Here is a 20212-nt window from a genome sequence, read left to right as displayed (position 1 = left end):
ATAAGGAACAGTATGAAAAAAATTGGAAGCTAGGATTTTCAAGAGAACTGAGGCAACTAGTATACTGGAGTGGAGTTTGGAACCAGATGTGGTAGGCCAGGTTAAGGAGCGTGGAAAGAGGCAACGTTGTATAATGGAAAGAACATTGGACTGGTAACCAGATGACTAGGGTTCTAGTTGGGATTTTGCTGCTAATTGCATGTATGACCTTGAACAGATCACTTCCATTCTTTGAGGTTCAATTTCTTCCTCTATAAAAATGAAGATTGAACTAGATTACTGTTAAGGTCCTTCCCAGCCCTAACATTTTATGATTTTATTATTTTCTCCTGTAAGCAATGGTGAGAAATCAATCAGTCAGATTTTTGTTGAGTCCCTGGTATGTGCCAGATACTGTCCTAGGGGGTCTGGCAGAAGGAAAAAAAAAAGGGGGGGGAGTGAAAAAGGAAGCAGGAATTCTTTCCAGCAAGTCTCACAGAAAGGCCTAAACCCTAATCAGAATGCCAGAACTTTGAACTAATTATCCTGAATAGCCTCAAAAGCATGAACAAGGATTCAGAAACAAGAGAGACTCCAGACATACCTGGTTAACAAGCTACCAAGCTCCAACGCCTGTAATTTAAGTGCATTTTTCCAAGTGTGATTTTTCCCCCCACTCCCAAGCCTGAGCCCTTTCAAGTGGCTTAAGTGAAGCAGGAGAGAATATTTCTTCTGAGTTTGCAGATTCCATCATGCTTAGATCTGACCAACTGGTAGGCTGGCTTCTTGTGATTCCCTAGCTTTGTTCCTTCTGACCCCCATGCCGGTCTTCCATATAATTATCAAAAGGAATATAATATCAAAGCTGTAAGACAATCATTTAGAGACTGTAGAATCCAACTTTGTCATGGTGTAGTGGAAAAAACAGTGACCTGGGCATTAGGAGGCCTGGCATCTGGCCCAGACTCTGTCATTAACTCATTGAGTGACCTTACTCAGGTCACTTCATCTCTCTAGGTCACAAGCTTCTCCATCTCAAAAAATCAAAATTAGCCATTGAAGTCCCTAAAAAATTCTGTGATTCTATTCCAAGTCATTCACCCAAGTCCACATAGCTAGATGTTGCTATTAATTATATCATTTTAACACTAATTTATCATAAATTGTGTGTAACTAATGGCTGTTATCTATATAATACTTTAAGGTTGATAAAGCTATTTCCACTCATTATTTCATTTGAGCCTCACAACAATCCTGTGAGCTAAATAATGCGAGTATTATTATCCCCATTTTTACATAGCCTAGAAAGAAACCTGTGAACTGGGAAGGGTGAGTTAGGATGGGCGAGGAGGAAAGCATCCTTACATAGAAAAGACTCCCGAGGCCAGTAAGGAAGAGCTTTGGTCATGAGTGAAGAGAGAGATTCTGACCGAGTGAGAGAGTCACCATCTCTGTACTATTCATAAGGGCAAGCTAGAAAGTATTAGAGCTCTGCTTCTGGATCAGTTCAATTCAACAAGCACTTAGAATGCGGCAGTCACCTTGCTAGAGATTAGAGGTGCAAAGAGACGACGGCTTTGCCCTCAAGGAGTTTGCATTTTAATGGGACTCCCTTTTTCAAGAACATCTTCAGGGTTTTCTAAAGACCCTGCAGCACTGGTGGTGTTAGTGGTCTGTGGACATTTCCTAAAGGGCTTTTGTAATAGTTTTTTGTTTGTTTGTTTACTTTGCTTAAATGAATAACTCTCTCCTTCACTCACTACTCCGTCTCCTAGGAGCTGGCTAGATCCTGCAGTAGCTTTCAAATTTTCTTTATCCCTGTGATCTCAGAGGTCTAGGCAGGTAGCTGGCACAGTGACTAGAGTACTGGAGCTGGAGTCAGGAAGACTGGGGTTCAGATCTGGCCTCAGACTCTTATTAGCTGTGTGATGCACTTAACCTCTGTTTGCCTCAGTTTCCTCAACTATAAAAAGGGAAAAATATTAGCACTTCCCAGGGTTATTGTGAGGATAAAATGATTTAATATTTGTAAAATGCTTTGTAAACCTTGAAGCACTACATAAATGCTAGCTATTATAATTATTATTAGCCATAACTTGTAATCAGTACGACTAAGAGAGGGTTCTGTAATAAGGAAATCTTTATTACATTATAAAAACACCTGTGAGCCCCTGCTAACCCCAGAGGAGCCAGATTTAGGGTGTAACTCACCTCTCAGTCAGAGAGAATGTTTTGAGCCTGATTTAATAAACCTGGCATGCCACCCCTGTTCAAGGCTCCTCATTCTACCCAGATCTGACCCGATCTTGCTCTGTCTTCTTTTGAAGATACTGGCTCTGAGAGGCAGGGGAGCCAGAAAGAGAACTCTGGTCTGGCTCCCAATCTGTTGGGATATCCACTATATAGTATTGGCTTCTTGCTGCAAAGGAGTTACTAGGAGTTGATTTCCCTCACATCTCACCCCCTGCTCCAAACAGCTTGCCATTATTCCTCAAGCTTCTACAGGCCCAGCTCTTGTGAGCTGTCAGCTTTGCATGAGGCCCTGCCCTGACTGCCCTGCTCGGAGCTGGCCAGCTCCTGGGCCCCTCCCTTCCCCCAGGTGGGCATAGGCAGGAGCTTGTCCTGAAGAGGCTTTTCCTTGCGATTTCCTCTCTTGGTAATCCCTTGGCTGTTCCCTATTCTCCTTCATTAAGCAAGCCTGTATCATGTCCCTGGGTGTGGTGGGGAAATTTAAACTGTGGGGTGGGCCTGGCCCACAGAAGCTTCTGATCTAATTAGGGGTGGAGGGGAGGGAAGGAACAAAATACACTCAGGAAAAAAAAGAGACCTAAAGGGCTGTACATGATAAAGTGCTCAAGAGGGTAAGCAGAGACAGTAAGTAAATAGAAATGAATGCTGTAACAAGAGGAAGTAGGGTTTGACTTGGGACCTAAAGGACAAGTAACATTTAGATGGGTGGTGAAGACATTCCAGGCAAAGGGAACCACATGAAGGGCATGCGTGTGTGCTGGAGGACAGTGAGACTGGCCTTGTGGGAGCAACAGGGCTCACAGTAGGAGAATTCAGGCTGGGGAATCTGGACTTTATCCTTTAGGCAGTGGGGAAGCAGGGGAGACACATGCTGTCCCAACTTATCCCCAGCTCAGACTCAGTGTAACAGCTGCTGTCAGCTTTTGGCATTGCAGGATGTTGACAAGAGAGCCTGATGGTATCCTTTTCTGAGAAATGCTTCCTGAGTTTTCTGTCCTAGGCTAAATTACTAATGAAGGGAGATTGTGTGTCAATTGTGTGAGTCAAAGAGATTGACTCTAGGACAGAGGGTGGCTAGGAGGAATGTGTGAAGCCATGCCCACTGAAGGGCTGTGGCAGTATTGGCCCATCCTGGACCGTGCAATTGTGCTAGTTTTGAACTCTCCCTTGGTAGGACCCATAACAAGCAATCCAGGAAACTCTGACCCTTTGTAAACCAAGGAAGAACAGCCAGTGCTAATGATTTCTACTGGACGATTCCTACCTTTTCTGTTTCTGACCTAGGGCTGAGTCAAATTATTCTTGGGTCAAAATCTTCAATGTTATTGAGGTTAGGGTTAGGAGAATTTAATAATTTCCAAATCCCTGTTATGTCTTCAGAGACACAGTGGAAAGATTGCTAGACTTGGAGTGAAGAGACGGATTAGAATCCTGCCTCAGGAATTTAGCTGTGGGACCTTAGGAAAGTCATTTCACTTTTTTGGAGTCTTAGTTTCCCTATTTTTGAAATGGTATAAAAATTTGTGCACTGCATTCCTTAAAGTGTTGTTGTGAGAAAAGTACTGTAAAGCTTTATATAATTGTGAGTTATTATTATTATTATCAGTAAATCCTCATAATAACTCTAAGAGGTAGGCTGGGCTGGGATTATCATCCTCATTTTACAAACGGTGAAATTGAAACCCAGAGTGGTGAAAGTGACCTGTCCAAGGTCACCAAGACTAGAATCTAGGTCCCAAGTTACCATGTGGCTCTGAAGGTCAGAAGTAATCATCTGTAGATTGGTTCTTAACCATCAGCCTGGGCTCTGTCTCGGTGCTGCTTGATTGAGTTTCCCAGCTTTACTTGCCATGGGTAAGTTCCAGGATATGGTTTATGTGCTCTGTTGTGGAAGGGCCACAGTTTCCCAATAACTGTCCCCAAGAGTGTATCAGAGACCAGATGGAGCCCTACTGCCTGGGAGCCAGCCATCAGAGGCAGGAGCTGCCAGTACCTTGACTGGTTAAAACAAAACAAAAAACCAACTCAACCTTATACAGCTAAACTAGAAAAACTGGTAACTGTCCAATTCAGGGAGGAATTCCTGGGTCCTGATTGTGGCTACATAGTTCTGAGTTCTTTTTGCTTTGGTGGCCGTGGAAACAAGAATGTAAGACAGGTTTGTCCCCACAGAGCAATGAGACCACCCGTTATTCAGACTGACAGTGTAACCAATTCTCATCTGTTTTTGGGCCCCAAGAACCTTTACTTTCCAAACTCCTTTTCTTTCTTTGGCCCATTGTTGGGGCATAGCATTCATCTGGATTCTTCCAGTTCAGCTCTTTGCAGCTTGACTTTGACTTTGCAGCTGCCCCACAGGCAAAGTTAGTCTGACTTTGAACTCTTCCAGCAAAAAACGGAATGTGACCAAATACTCTAGCATCCCATTGGATCCATGGCTGCCATGCTCAGATACCCCCAACTGTCTCTTCTTTCTCTGGCTTTTTATTAGGGGCTATTAAGGATTTAAAGCTGGAGGAGAGGCTGAGAAACCATTTTTCCCAACCCCCCATTTAAAGAGGAAGAAGCAGAAAGCAAGAAAAATTCTTTTTAAGTAAGCCAAGCTTAGGGTCTTCTTCACCTCTCCCAGACATTCTGTTTCTTTGGGCTTGCTTTTGTCTCTCTCTGGCTCCCTTCCCCTAAGAAGCTATCTTCTCCAGAATCTTAGATTTTAAATGCTAGAACTAAAAGAGCTCAGAGAGAGCATCTAGTCCAATCCTTATGCTTTGTTGTGGAGAAAACCAAGACCCAGAGTACCATACAGTGAACCAATGCATCCTGACTGCCAGCCCACAGTTCTTTTTTTCATCTCACTTTCTTATTTGTGCTTCCCTTCTGCTGGGTTCTACCAAGGAAAAATAAGACCGTGCCAGCTTCTGAGTGCTGGGGCATGTGTGAGGACTGAGGAGCTAGAAAGCTGTCAGCTGCTGTCACTGGTTCAGGTCATTTTTGAAACAATGGAGTACCCATGAGGTGCCATTTGGCCAATCTGGTCACAGAAATAAAGTGACACTCTGGCATCACCTTCATCCTGTCTGCATAGCACCTTTTATCACATTGGTATTCTTCCCAGTTCAACAGACATTTATTAAACACTTATTGTGTACCAAACACTGTGCTAAGAGCTGGAGAGACAGAGGATAAAAATGAAAATCACTCCTGCTCTCAAGGAGTCTGTGTAGACATTGCAGCAAGGAGCAGCCCTGGACAGTGGTCTTTTTTCTGTCTCTGGCACCATTTCCTGCATGTGGTCCTTTTGATGCCATTATACTTGGTACCTTCAAAGATCCAGTATCACCTATGCAATCCTAATAGGAAATGAGTCCCTTCCCCCACAGGACTATGATGAGAACCTAGTTCACGGAATCATACCACGTGGTGCCCTGGCTCGGGATACATAACATTAAATCAAGGCCCAGCAGGTTTGGTTTATCTATTGCCAGCCCATACTGTGACCTAGAGAAGGCATTGTGCCCAAGGTCAATTGTGTGTCATACAGGATATGCAAACTCACTTCCCCCAGTTGTCATTCAGTCATTTTTCAGGTGTGTCTGACTCTTTGTAACCCCATTTTGGCTTTTCTTGGCAAAGAAAAGTTTGCCATTTCCTTCTCCAACTCATTTTACAGATGAGGAAACTGAGGCAAACAGTTAAGTGACTTGCCCAGGATCACACATCGAATATGTCTCTGAAGCCATATTTGAACTCAGGAAGAGGAGTCCTCCTGATTCCAGGCCTGGCACTCTCCGCTGTGCCACTTAACTGCCCCACTTCCCCCAAATCCAATCTAATTGTTGGAAGTCTGATGCTTTGTTTATTAGCCACATGACCTTTGAAAAGTCACTTAGCCTTTCTGAGCTTTAGTTTCCCCATTTGTCAAGGGGAGCTAACAATTCCAGCCTTGTCTACTGACAAGGGTCTTGTGAGGAACAAATGGAGTAAGGGACGCGCCAGCTTTTTACAAATTGTAAACCTTGTAAACTGTACTGGTGTGAGGTCATGTGATGATGGTGGTGCCAGGGATACTCCCTGTCCTCAGAAGAAGAAACAGAAATGGGGACAACAGAATGAATGGCTAGATGCTTTTCCCCAGAGCCAAGACCATCTCTTGGAACAAAAGCATCCAGGCTTTGATGAATGATAGTCTGGCCATTGTATGTCCTGCTCTGAGGGAACACTTAGTCTCCAGCTTCAGTCGTTTGCTCTTTCCTGCCTGGTTGTTCCTGTCAAAAAAACCCTTTCAGCCCAGATTTCTGTTGTGTCCCAGTTTCAAGTTCCCAGTGTTCCCTAGAGAGATGTCAGGTGAGGGAGAGGAGACTTGCCTTCTGATTCCAAGTTCATCTAGTTGGGTCCCTGGGAAGGCAAAGTGGGAGGGAGCCATGGGCAACACGTGGAGGGAATTGGGTGGTCTCTGCTCAGTGTCTTCAGTGGACTCATCCCTTTTATGCCATGCTGATTTCTGCTGTGTCATAGTAAGCAACAAGATGAGGGGAGAGCCTTATGTCTCTCTCTGTCTGCCCCCTGAAACCTGGACAGAGCTTTGCATAATGACGTACTGAGTAAAAGAGCTTTGGCAGAAGTAATTGGCTACAGGAGAACTCTAGCCACTATTAATTCAAAATCTCTCAGCCTAAGCATGTTAGCAGGAACCTAACTTGCAGAGAAGACATCCTTCTCAAAAGTGTTTCTGTTTGTCAGTGTCCCCCTTAAGATATAGTAACTAGAGTTAAACGTATTACCACTCTTATGAGAGATTGCATCTTGATTCTGATGCTTATACTTTAAACCATAACTCATCTTGTCCACTTTTCCTAGATTCATGGGAATATACAGGTCTTCAGTTTCTCTGCAGGAACAGCACCTTAGGTTTCTTTTCAGCTGGTCGATAAAATTTACCAAGTATAGGCCAGACACTAGGCTAAGTACTGGGGATACAAAGGAAAAGCAAAGCCAACCTCTGCCCTCAAGAAACTGACATTTTAAGGGGGTGGAGGGAGAGAAAAAAGGTACATAAAGTTAGACATAGAGAAGATGGACATTCACCGTAGATGGAATGGCAGAATAGTTTGGAGGACTGGAAAGGCCTCCTGTGGAAGGTTGGATTTGATCTGAGTCATCAAAGAAAGCCAGGGTTTCTGAGAGGTGAAGCTGAGGAGCATGAACATCCCAGGAAGAGGAGTCAGTATGTGCTAAGTCACAAAGACAGAGTGTTGTGTTTAAGGAACACCAAAGTGACCGTAAAGCAGGACTGAAGAATTCATGGAGGAAAGTAATGGATAAGACATTAGAAAGATAGGAAGGTGCCAAATTGTGAAGAACTTTAAATGCCGAACATAGGAGGTAAAGGTTCATCTTGGAAGTAATAAAGAGGGGTAGCTAGGTGGCGCAGTGGACAGAGCACTGGTCCTGAAGTCAGGAGGACACACTCGAATCAATTTGCCTTTAGAAGGACAGCAGTTAGAGTTCAGCTTTAAGATTTCCTGAAAATAGTTTACACAGTATGTGTAGATGTATAGATCTATATTAAATCCTTCTGGCAATTTCATAATCTTGGCTGTGGCTTGGGGAAACCACTGACCTAGGCCCTTACCCACAAAGCCTCAAACCTTTTAAGAGATCCCAACTGGTGAGTCTTACGGTAGCTTCTCAGCTCCCAAAATATCAACGGGAGAAATAACTTACCTTGGGTCTCAATGTGAACTGGGAAGATAAAGATGTCTGGACTTATACCTTAATCCTGTGATTCCTGCTAAGCCACACTGTCCCCTGTTAAGTTGCCTCATCTACACTACCTCTGGACCAGATAATATTTATGAGGTCCTAGTCTGCTTATGATATAGTACTAGGCAAGGAGTCTAAAGGAAATGTCAGTTTAGTTGGGTACAAAGGATGTTTGGTTTGTGGTTCATTGCTTTTAGAAAACATCCGGGGTTGGTCCCCGTTCATACTGGTTCCCTTTGATACAGGTTCTATAAAAGAATATTGAGGTTCACTTTCGGAGGTTGGCAAATTAATCTTACTCATTCTGGATTTTGGTTCAAGCAAAATTGACTCAAGCCCTTGCTCCAAAGTGATTTAGGATACTGACCTTCCTAGATCCTCAAAGAAAACATGGTGTAAAACAAACAGGTGTGTCTCAGGCTAAGATTAAGGCTGTATATTTAGCCTTTGGCAAACTGGCATTAAGGGTATGCATGGCCTGTCTCTCTGCCTGAGTACTGACTGCCTTAGGTGGCCCTGACCATAGCCCTGTTCACAAGATGGCTGTATGGAGATAGGGACTCCACCTGTGATTTCACTGGCATAGGGACCCAGGGGAAGAAACTCTCTCTACCAATCTAGGTCAACATTATCTCTATAGCAGAGAATTGCCTAGAGCAGTGATGTCAAACTCAAATAGAAATGGATCCTTGAAGGCCCTCATATTGACTTAGAAAACCATGAATTAACATTATTTATGTTATGTTGTATTTTCATTTATTTTGCTAAACATTTCCCAATCTTGTTTTAAACTGGTTTGGGGGGGATGGCCAGGTTTGGCGCCTCTGGTCTAGAGCACTGAAAGTTTACGTGACTTGCCCAAGGTCACACACCACCAGTCTGTGGCAGAGGCAGGTCTTGACTCCAGGCCTCCCTGGCTTTGAAGACACTAAATGAGGTTCTAGTAAACAGGGATACAGTGGCCCAAGCTATTTCTGAGTAGCATGAATGCAATAGATGTGGAGAAAACACCAGCTGGGAGTTAGGAAACCTGGATTTTTCTTCCAAGCTATCTGCTGTGTTAACGAAAAGCCTTTCTGGGCTTGCATACCCCTCTGCAATGAGATGTGGCTGTTAGCCCTGCCTTCAGCCTGATGGAGATAATTCTACCAGCTCTACCCTTCAAACCTTGCAATGGAAGATGAGGCCCACATAGTCTGATAATTCGGGATCATTAGTAGTTGGAAGGGGTTGATTCTTGTCACATTTCCATCCTGCCTTTCCCTATCACAAACAGCAAGATCTACCTGTGACCCACTCCCACATATTCCATTGTCTAATCCAGTGTGTCTCACTGCTCCAAACCTAGGTTGACCAGTGAGGTAGCTTCTTTCTTTCTTTTTCCCTTGGGGGAGGACCTTAGCAGAGAGTCAGCTACTTTTCTCTCCTGTCGTTTCCTTGGATTCCTGCTGGTTGGTTTGCCTTGTCAGTCCATCAGTCTACCTTTTTTTTTTCTTCATGGTAGGGGCCCCTCACTGGAAAGAAATGCCAAGGTCTTTTTGTTTGTGGGGTTTTTTTTGTTGTTGTTGCTGAACTTAACAATACTGCTTTGTACTCCAAGTTTACTTTTTACCTCCCCTCTCAGGAACTAGAAGGCTCTGCAGACATTACCTCATTAACCCAGCTAACCTTCTGCGGGGAGGGAAGTTGGGACAGGGAGGAGAGAGTCTGGCCATACCAAGAAGGCTAAGTAGGAGGCTGCTCCAGAAAGTCCCTCTACTACCTGCTATGTGAGACCTGGAACTCCTTTGTCATAGGAAAGAGACTTTCATTCCACAAACATCTTAAATGGCAAAGCCCTCTGGAAAAGGGTGCACAGTGTGCGATTGACATTCACATGGACTCAGAAATGAGTGCTAGCAGATCCCCTCTCAGAGCTGAACTTAATAAGTGGAGGAAAGATCCCCAAAGCCATCAGTGTAGGAAAGGAGGGGAGACAGAGGCAATGAAAGGAGAGAAAAAGTGAGAAAAGACGGAGACCAAACACCTCCTCATTTTGCCAATGGCCAGCTCTACACAAGTACCTTCCCCTTGTTTGTTGTTTTGTTTGTTTTGTTTTTTAGAGGAGAAGTCCATGGTTCAGAGGAGAAGCTCAGCTCTAAACTGTCCTACTTCCTGACAGCTTGGGTGTTCTCTCATAGGACAGATATTCAAGAAATGACAAATGCTGAGCATGACACACATGAGTCTGTTCTGTGGTTGTAACAGTGGCAGCAACACATGTCTGGTAAATCCCTTCCCAGGTCTGCTTTGTTTCTACTTCCAACCCCCAGCTGTGGTTCCCTGGCTGGTATAAAGTCACAAAGCTAATTGCCTTGGGCGAAAGCCAACTAACTCCCTGCCCTGTTCGCTTAAAGCCACGGAGGCTTATGAGCTCAGGGATAAAGGCTACACTTATCTCCATGTCCCTTACAGGGCTAGAGTCATGGTGAAGTGGGTGTCCCTTTTGGAATCCTCTCAGGACTGTGCTAGAAGCATTTGAAAGGACTGAAGAGAAGAGTCCCGTGTCTGCTAAGCATTGTCTGAAGTGGAATTTCAACCTACATCTTTCTGACTCCATGTCCATGGCTCTATCCACTAGGCAGAACTCTACCCCTTGCTACACAGCACATTCTCTTGCACGTAATAAACAGTTGATAAATGTTAAATTAAATTAAAACATATTATTGGTATTTGACAGTGTGACAGTTTCCTAGCAGGTGGGTATATAGCAGTCTTTAAGTATTTGAAAGGCTGTCATATGGGAAGAGGAATTAGGGTTGTTCTGCTTGGCCCCAAAGGACAGAATTCAGAGCAGTGGGTGGATTTAAGGAACATTTCCTAACAATTAGAGCCGTGCAGAAATCAGCTGGGGCTGCTTTGGAAAGTTGATTTTTTTTTCTCACTAGAGGCCTTCAGGCCACTTGGGTTTGTTGTTTAGGCCTGGTTTGTAACCTCTGACCTCTGAGGTCCCTCCAGCTCAGAGGTTCTGTGTGATGTCCACAGGAGGGTGATCAGGATGGTGAGGAATCCAGAATTCATGTCACTGGAGTGTCATTTGAAAAAGCTTGACATAATGCCTAGCACATAATAGGTGCTTAATAAATGTCTATTGATTAATTGATTGAATTTGAAACATTTAGCTTAGAGAAGGGAAGACTTAAGGAAGGCATGCTGGCTGTTCACCTCTGTGTGGCTAGCTCTTGGTGACAGAGCCAGGGCCAAAAGTAGAAATAACAGGAAGGTAGATTTTATAACTAGAGTTGCCCGACAATGAAAGAGCACCTCTTGGCTCTGATCAGTTCCCTGAGAGCAGAGATTTGTATTCTAGTTCATCTGAGCATCCTGAGTGTAGAGCACAATACTTCGTTCACAGTAAGCATCTAAAACATGTTGTTGAGTTAAATTGTTGGGCTGACATAGTAAGCTCCATGTTATAGGAACTGTTTCAGCAGAAACTGGATGGCCTTCCACATACTGGTGATGTTATAGATGAGATTCTTACACTGGGTGGGAGGTTGGACTTGGTGATTTTGAAGATTTCTTCTAACTTTTAGACTCTAGTTCAGTGACACCACAAGAAAGCCCATCTGCTCCAGCACTAGTCCCACCCTCCCACATTTAGAAAAGCTTCAGAGGAACCCAGGAAGAGCTATTGATCAATGATCAATGGCGACATCTCTCTCTCTCTCTCTCTCTCACACACACACACACACACACACACACACACACACACACACACTCTCACTCTCACTCTTTCACTATCACAGGAAGTCAGGAGATGATGCTTCAGTCCTGTTAATCTTGTATCCCCTCCAGAACCTGAGGACAGCTATTTCCAACCAAAAAAGGCTCACATCTTTTTTGGAACAAAACAGGGGCCTTTAATGGCCATGCCATCCTATCCCCCAGCAAAGCCGGTCTATAACACTTGTGCCTCAAGCCCCCTTCACACTGATTGATATGAATGATTGATTGATTCTGCCAACAGGTGTCCTTCACGGAGAAAGGGCATTAAGAGTGAACACAATCCCAACAGGGAGACCATAGCCAGGTTCTATATTGTGGTCCTGTTATATTCAGCTGCTGTCAGATCCCCCAAACAGGGACCATGCTGACCTTCATTTCCTAGGCAGTAATAAAAGATAGCTAGCTCCTCCCCAGAAGGAGCTGCATTTCAGTGGTGGGAGTACCCACAGCTGTTTGGTCCTGTGGTTGAGAGCATGTGAAGGACCTTTTCAGGTGACTAAGTATCTTGCTTTTGGCCAACTATTCCTGTGGCTTCCCACACAGCTTTTACACAGTTCTCTCTACCTTAAATGGCACAACCATGGACCTGAGTTCAAAGCCTGCCTCATCAAAGTTTCCACATCTGTAAAATGGGAGTCATAGTAGCACCTAAATCATAGAGTTGTTGTGAGGATCAAATGTGATAATATATGTAAGGCACTTTACAGTAACAAACCTTAAAGCACCGTAGCACTTATAATGATTTGAAAGGGCCTATCCAGGGAGACACTGAGCCAACTACAGTGTTTCCCATCCCTTCTCACTTCTTTCTGCTTGCATATACAGAAGACATCAAAAACAGGACACGCCTGGAAAGTAGGAGGGCCAGGGAGAGTGGGAGGTGGGCAGAGTTCCCACTGAGAATATGCTGCCTTCCTTAAGAACAACCTTTTATTCTCTTATTTCCAAAAAATCATGAAGTATAACTAGAGAGAAGATTAGCCATGGGATGTGAAATCCAGTGGTATTGGGTATATGAAGGGGCAGAGCTTCATTTTGGTATCACCTCAAACTCCCAGGATTTGATGAAGGCTGTTAATCTTGGAGCCTGAAGCATTTGTGCCATACCTGGGGGTGGGGGTGGGGTCATGCAGATGACATGATGGAGTTGAAGGAACTAAGAATCTCAAGACCTGAGATCTAGTCCTTGCTCTTCCAAGAACTTCCAGCTTTGAAACCTCATCATGTCACCTCTCTAGGACTGTTTCCTTCTCCCTAAAGCAAGGGAGGTAAAGGAAATGTTTTCTAATGTTCCTTCCAGCTTGAACATCCTATGATTCTGAGATTAAAACCTACCCTTTTCTTGTGCTATTATTACCTCCATTTTACAGATGAGGAAACTGAGGTTGAACAGAGGATAAATGACTTGCCCAGGGTCACATAGCCAGTAAGTGTCTGAGGCAGGGTTTGAACTCAGGTTCATGGTTGTATCTTTTAAGATAGAGGTAACTTGGGGTAGCAAGGTAGCGCAGTGGATAGAGTTCAGCCCTGGATTCAGGAGGACCTGAGTTCAAATCTGGCCTCAGACACATAACATTTACTAGCTGTGTGACCCTGGGCAAGTTACTTAACCCCGTTGCCTAACCAAAAAAAAAAAAGACAGAGAACTTTTTAGAAGTTATGTGGGAAGACAGAGGAAAAGTTGGCAAATAGCAAGATACTTAGTTACCTGAAAGGGTCCTTTGTATGGTCTCAACCATGAATGACAATCAGCACAAGCCAGGCCTCAGACATTTCAGGTGGATTTATCTGTGGTGGTGTAGGACTGGTATAGAAGGGGTGCATCCCCAACTGAAGAAGGATATACATAATCACCTGTGAGGACCTGGGACTGGAAGGAATTTGCTGAAATCCACAGAGAACCTAGGAAGTTAATTTCAGCTGCCAAATATAAGTATAGTTAACATTGTAGTGGCTTGCAGGGATCCCAGAAGAACTGGTTGTTTCTAGTGCTTGCCTCCTCTTTCCTCCTCCATCTAATAAGGACTGAAACAGCCCTCCAGTAGACAACAGAGAAACAGAACAATCAAAGGATCTATTACCTACAGCAGGAATGCCATCCTACCCTATGCTTGACCTGTCCTTCAAGGTCCACCTCAGATGCCAATTCCTTTATGACATCTACCCAGCTGGAAGCAATCCCTCCCTCATCTCCTTACCTGATCTCTTGTCTCTTTGTTCTTATGAACCTATCATAGCCTCATTTGTACTGTATTGTAGTTTTCTGTGTACATGTCTTATTGTCCCTAATAGACTGTATGCTCTTTGAGGACAGAAAACCTTTTTCAATGCTGTAGAATTGTGTATATTGGTGAGAAAGCAATATTTTATTTCATTTCAAGATTCTCAAGTTTTTGCAATATGTGGACATGATATTAATGCAATGGATTATGTATCTTTTTTTAAAAAATCAGACCTCTGATTTCATTAATATAGGGAGCTCCTGGTGAGGAGCTTACTCTGACGTGGCATTACATATAGTAGGCGCTTAACAAATTTTTTTAATTTAATGAGTGCATAAAGGAATGAACAAGTAAATGATGGATGAATCCACCCTTGACTAACTGAGAATTGACATTTTCCCTTCCTTAAATCACTCAATCAACCATCTTCAGGGGATGTGTTCTAGCTGCAAAAATTAACACAAAGGAAACAGAACAATTCAGTGCAGAAATTGTATGAGCTATAGTGAACAAGGAAGGGTTCCAGGTCTTGAGCAAAGTCTTGAAGGATGGGAAAACTTTAGATAAATAGAATAAAAGGAACACATTCTGTATTGAAAGTCCACTGGCAGCAAAAGGTCAGAGATAGAAGTGAACATTGTATGTTTTAGCCTGTCTAAAACAGAAAGTGAATATCAGGTAGTAGGAGATAAGGTTAGAAAGGCAGCATGCCATAGTGGATAAATCACTAGAGTAAATGTCAGGAAGCCCCAGGTTCAAATCCCATCTCTGACACCAGCCAGGGAACCATGGACAAGTCATTTAACCACATCTGTAAAATGAGGATAATAATATCTGCAGCATCTACCTCATATAGTTCTTGTGAAGTTCAAATGAAATCATGTAGGCCAAGCACTTTGCCAACCTCAAATCACCGTATAAATGTCAGTTATTATTATATTACCATTGGAGAGTGGCAGTGTGGCATCCTGGTAGAGGGCTGATCTTGTAATCAGTCAGCATGCATTTAATAAGCATTCCTGTGTGTCAGCCCCTGTGTTAGGCATGGGAGATTGAAATGCAAAAACGAGATGGTCCCAGCCCTCAAGGAGCTTATGTGGTACTAGGGAGCTACTATCAAATGTTCATAGGGAGATAAGCATCAAGTCTGGCCTCTGACAAGTCTGGCTGTGATCCTGGGCAAAGCTCTCTCGATGCCCCAGTCACCTCTCTAAGACAGACATGCACAACTTGGCAGTAGACAGGGGCCAAAATTAAAAAAGGCTAAACTTCTTCGAGCCATGGAGAGGTTTTTAGTGGCTCACTTTCCAAGTAAATATATAATTAATGATTAAATTATTTTGTAAACAAACCATATTTTTAAAAAAGGGAAATTTCAATTAATATCAATTAATTACACTTATTACTTAAGATTTCTGTTTATCATGAAATCGCTCCTCTCAGACTAGAGACACTGATGATGGTTGGGTGCTACCAGTCACATGACAGGAGAGAGTGTGCAGTGGCAACCCACCCTCCAAGTTACATGAAGGGCACAATAGTGATTAGTGGAATGTGGGTTAAGTGGGGCACAGACAAAGCACTCGTTACATCTTTATTTTCTTTTACATCCTCTACATTTTTTTTCGGGCCGCCCGAAATCCTTTGGTGGGCTACAAGTGGCCCTCAGCCTGTGTGTTGTGCAGTACTGCTCTAAGACTATAAGTTACAGGTGAGATGACAAGCTGTACATTATCACAGATACCTTGGTGGAGGGATTTTCTAATAATAACAATAATTAGCATTTATATGGTGCTTTAAAGTTTGCAAAGTGCTTTACAAATATCTTATTTGATCCTCCCAACAATCCTTGGAGGTAAGTGCTATTATTATCATCCCCATTTTATAGATGAAGAAACTGAGGCTTAAGGGGTTAAGTGACTTGCTCAGGGTCATAACTAAGTAACCGGTCCAGCACTCTACCCACTGCATCACGTAGCTTCACCAATGAAATTATAGGTCCAGCTGTAGTTTGGAGTTAAATTATAGAAGGCCTTGAAGAACCTTTCTAGGTTTGAGAGCAGAGGAGTAACATTGTAGAAGAGGAATGGGGAACAAATTAACACAACAGTATACCCAGGCTAGATTAGTAAGGGAGACGCTGGAAGCAGAGAGGTCAGCTAGGAGGCCATTGCAGCAATCCAGGTAGGAGCTGATAAGGCCCGAGACTCTGTTCCTGCTGTCCTGGTGTTCTGTTCACATAACAGTCGTGCCAATAGATCAAAAGCCTTCTTTTGGCTGCCTGGCTGAGGCAGAAAGTAACAGATACACGAGCTGTTGGATGTGGGGCTGACAGCCTGCTGTCTATACTGTACTTGCTGCTTTTCAAAGCACTTTCATACCAGTTCTCTCATTTGATCAGAAAGCCTTTGGGACCAACCAGGTGGCCTTTAATTCACCATCTCTGTTTCTCTTTTCTTCCCACAGAATCTGAGAGTCCGGAGCATCGGAGGAACGGAATTTTTCACACGTTCCGCTACCAAGTTCAAGGGAGCCCTGGCCCAGAAATTCATGTTTGTGGATGGTGACAGAGCCATGTGTGGCTCCTACAGGTGACTCTCCCTGAGCGGTTTTTCCTCCAATTTTTCGAGCCCGCTTCTCACAGAGCTAGTTTTTCAAAACTATAGAAGTGTGAGAGGGGATGTGAAGATTAGCATCGGGGGTGGAGTGTCTGCTGACAAGGAGGTTGGGCTGAGGACAGGTGAGCTTTCGCATGTCACAGCAACTCCTCCTCATCCCCCTCCTTACTTTCCCCAGGTCTTTCAGCCTGAGCCCTGGCACCAGGCTTTCATTGTACTTTTAATCTGCTCTTGCAACACTCTAGACATTCCTATCCTGGGAAAGTCTCGATTAAGGCATCTCAGTTACTCAAAGTTGCTGATGTCTGAGCTCCACCAGTCAAGCCTGGCTCCTGGACACCATCTCCAGACACTGGTTCTTATTTTGTGCTGATGCCACACCTGAGTAGCCCACCTTCTGTCATCACCTGCACCACATCTCTGGAATATGGGATGTGGGTGCATGTACTCAGTGTTCTCCCAGATCAATAAGGGTAGAAAGGAAGGAGAAAGTATTCCTTGTTTTCCAGGCCTGTTTGAGGAATGCCTCCCATTTGTGCAGGGATTTACACTTTGAAAATACTTCTCCCAACATGGTTAGCTAATTCTTCTAACAGCCCTGTGAAAGAGGCAGGATTTGAACTGTTGTCCCTGTTTGACAGATGAGGGAGCTGAGGCCCAGAGAAGTTACAGTGACTTACTCAAGCTTGTACAGTGAGCTGGTAATAGTTGCATGACTAGAATCCAATTCTCTTTTTCCAGGTGCTTCACTTCATTTAGCTGTGTCTCTGCCGTAGGCAAGGGGTCTAGGAAAGTCAGACTAGCCCTAGCCAGTCCTTGCGGGGATGATCTGGAGCTCACGAAGAAGAGCTGAGGTGTCCCAGCTAAGAATTCACTTTTACAGAGAGGATGTCAGCTCACAGTAGTCTTGCCAGATCCATTCAAATAGCCTTTGTTCTTGAGATCTCCCTCTGCCATACAGCTGAGAAGACTATGATTGGGAGCCAGTGACAGGGTTTTTATGTGAACAGCAGCAAACACCATGGTAAAGGGACTGTGGGTCCTTATGGAGCCCCTAGAAAGACAAGCTGAAGTTCTCGGTACATCAACCTTGCAGATACAGGGGGACAACTCCCCCTCACCCCTGCCACTGATCTCGCTTTCCCCACAGGATGTACATAAACAATGTGGTTCAGAGGATTTTAGGCCTGACTGCCACCAAGTAGATTTTTGATGAACTAGCAAGTCCTTTCCTTTCCCTGGACTTCTTTTCTTTTCTTTTAAATGAGGGGGTTTCAGTACAGCTCATGATGGATTTGGAGTGAGAGGACTTCAGCCCTGTGTGATGTTAGTCAACTGCTTTCCTCTCTCTTGGCCTCAGTTTTCTCGTCTATAAAATGATTTGGGCAATTTTCGCTATTCACTGTGTGCTCCCGCTGGCTGGCCTATTTGCTATTTGTTGCACGATCTTCATGCTATTTGTCACACTCAGTTCTCTGACTCCGAATATTTGCCCTGACTGTCCACCATGGCGGCACTGCTCCCACTCTTACCTTGAACTCCCAGCTTCCCTGGCTTCCTTGAAACTCAACTCTATCCTGGTCCTCTCCCTTCCTCATCCCATGCCCTTCCATGCTAATGCCTTCCCCTGAGATGACCTTCCATATGCACTGTATCCCTCTTGTATGTAATTATCTACTGCTGTCACTTTTGTTAGAACATGAGCTCTTTCAGGGCAGGGGTCATGTTTTTGCCTTTCTTTGTAACTCCAGGACTTAGCAGAGTGTCTGGCACATGGCAAGTACTTAGTAATGCTTGTTGACTAATTGGACTAGGTGACCTCTAAGGGAACTTCCTATTCTAATCGTGTAGGATCTCAATACCAAAATAAATTTAAACCATATTCTTTATTCTTCCCCTAATATTAACCTATTTTCCTTGAAAAGGGAACTATTTGCAGGAGGGTAACCCTTCTAATACAGATCTTTCTTACTGTCTCTAAGACCTTGGACTATTTACTGACAAAGGGGTCTCCTGGCACATAGAGAAGGTAGTGAGAGGCAAGATAAAAGAAAGGTACAGTGCCTAGTCATTTAGATATATCTCCATACAGATAACTAACTCTGTTTTCTTTCCATTCTAGCTTCACATGGTCAGCAGCCAGGACAGACCGGAATGTGATCTCTGTCCTCTCGGGCCAAGTAGTAGAGATGTTTGACAAACAGTTCCAAGAGTTGTACCTCATGTCTCAAGGGGTCAGCCTTAAAACAGTCCCCATGGAGAAGGAGCCTGAGCCTGAACCTATCATCCTGCCCACGGTCATCCCACTGGCTCCGTCGGGCACCGTAGCCAAGAAACTCATAAACCCTAAATATGCTCTGGTGAAGGCCAAGAGTGCAGATGAGATTGCCAAGGCCTCTTCTGAGAAGCAGGAGAGTGGGCTGGGCAAGAAATTTGATGGCAAGGGGAAGGTATTGGTGGGGAACCAGCTGGCAGAACAGCCTGGTGACTTCCTAGAGCAGCCTCTACCGATCCACCCAGGGCTGCTGAACATGGAGCGTGCCAACATGTTTGATTACCTGCCCACATGGGTGGAGCCAGACCCTGAGCCTGGCAGTGACATACTGGGCTACATTAACATCATTGACCCTAATGTGTGGAATCCACAGCCCAGCCAGATGAACCGAATCAAGATCTGTGACTCTTCCTCACAGGCTGTTGCCCAGTACAAGCTGCTACAAAGGCGACAGAGCCAGGAGGTAGTTGGCCCTGTAGTTGCCTCACCTCCTGACCCTCCTGCAGCTGTAGAAGAGACAAAGGATCCGCCTGTCTCACCCCAAGAAGAACTCAGCCCAAAAGATGTCCCCACCACAGTAGGCAAAGACAGGGACCAAGGAGTCTTTGTCACCTTGGCTGAGAACTGCCATCTCCAGGATGGACATGACCAGGAGGACACAGAGATCAAACCCCCAGTCCCTAAGCCCAGGACAGTCCATGTCACAGACTTTCTCACCAAGGGCAACTCATATGATGGTGGCTTAGGCTGCCAGCCTGGGGGACCCAAGGAAGAGGAGTCACTGCAGCCAGAAGGACCATCAAATGGTACCACCTACAGGCCTCATGAGAACTCTGGGCACCACAAGCTTCTCCGGCAGCTGTCCATGTCCCAGGAGGGCCAGGACCCACCCTCTCCAGGGACCCCCAATGGGCTCAATATAGAAGAGGATGAGGATGATGACGATGACTATGTGACCCTCAGTGACCAGGACAGTTTCTCAGGTGGCTCCACCAACAGCCACCACCGACAGTCCACAGCATCCTCTGTGTCAGACGAGTACTTTGAGGTGAGGGACAACTTCGCCCAACTCCGGAGGCGCCACTCAGAGCACATCCCCAATGGGGCTGGTCATATACGACCGCTTTACAGGAAACTGAGTGAGCCCCACATGAGCCGGGGAACATTCATGAGTCCCTTGAGGAGCCCCCAGTGGCTGCAGAGCTCAGGGGTAGAGGATGAGTATGGCAGGAAGAGAAACAACGGCAAAGAGGAAGTTAAACATATGTTGGGAAGGGGCCCCCAGCGTGACAGCAACAAGGCTTGTGCTAGCCCTGCAACCCAGGTAGGATGGTGTCTTC

At 44.7% G+C, this 20212-nt stretch overlaps 2 protein-coding genes across 3 annotated transcripts in view; one reads left to right on the top strand and one right to left on the bottom strand.

Annotated features, from left to right (window-relative positions):
• Positions 1 to 20212, bottom strand: part of SLC5A10 (solute carrier family 5 member 10) — a 180416-nt gene that overhangs the window by 83661 nt on the left and 76543 nt on the right. The window lies entirely within an intron of this gene.
• The window catches only part of FAM83G (family with sequence similarity 83 member G), a 66331-nt gene that overhangs the window by 33583 nt on the left and 12536 nt on the right, over positions 1 to 20212 (top strand). The window contains exons 4-5 of one of the 2 annotated variants that reach the window (XM_021004502.2): positions 16446 to 16570; positions 18720 to 19920. In XM_021004502.2, the coding sequence (XP_020860161.1) occupies positions 16446 to 16570; positions 18720 to 19920 (1326 nt within the window). Of the gene's footprint in view, positions 1 to 16445; positions 16571 to 18719; positions 20197 to 20212 lie in introns of both variants that reach the window. The other variant, XM_021004500.2, reaches the window with a different exon arrangement.

The sequence above is a fragment of the Phascolarctos cinereus genome, unplaced genomic scaffold (assembly GCF_003287225.1).
Source record: "Phascolarctos cinereus isolate Bilbo 61053 unplaced genomic scaffold, phaCin_HiC Scaffold_4;HRSCAF=312, whole genome shotgun sequence".
NCBI lineage: Eukaryota > Metazoa > Chordata > Mammalia > Diprotodontia > Phascolarctidae > Phascolarctos > Phascolarctos cinereus.
Note: the sequence above shows the minus strand (reverse complement) of the source record. Positions and strands in the feature narration are given on the sequence as shown.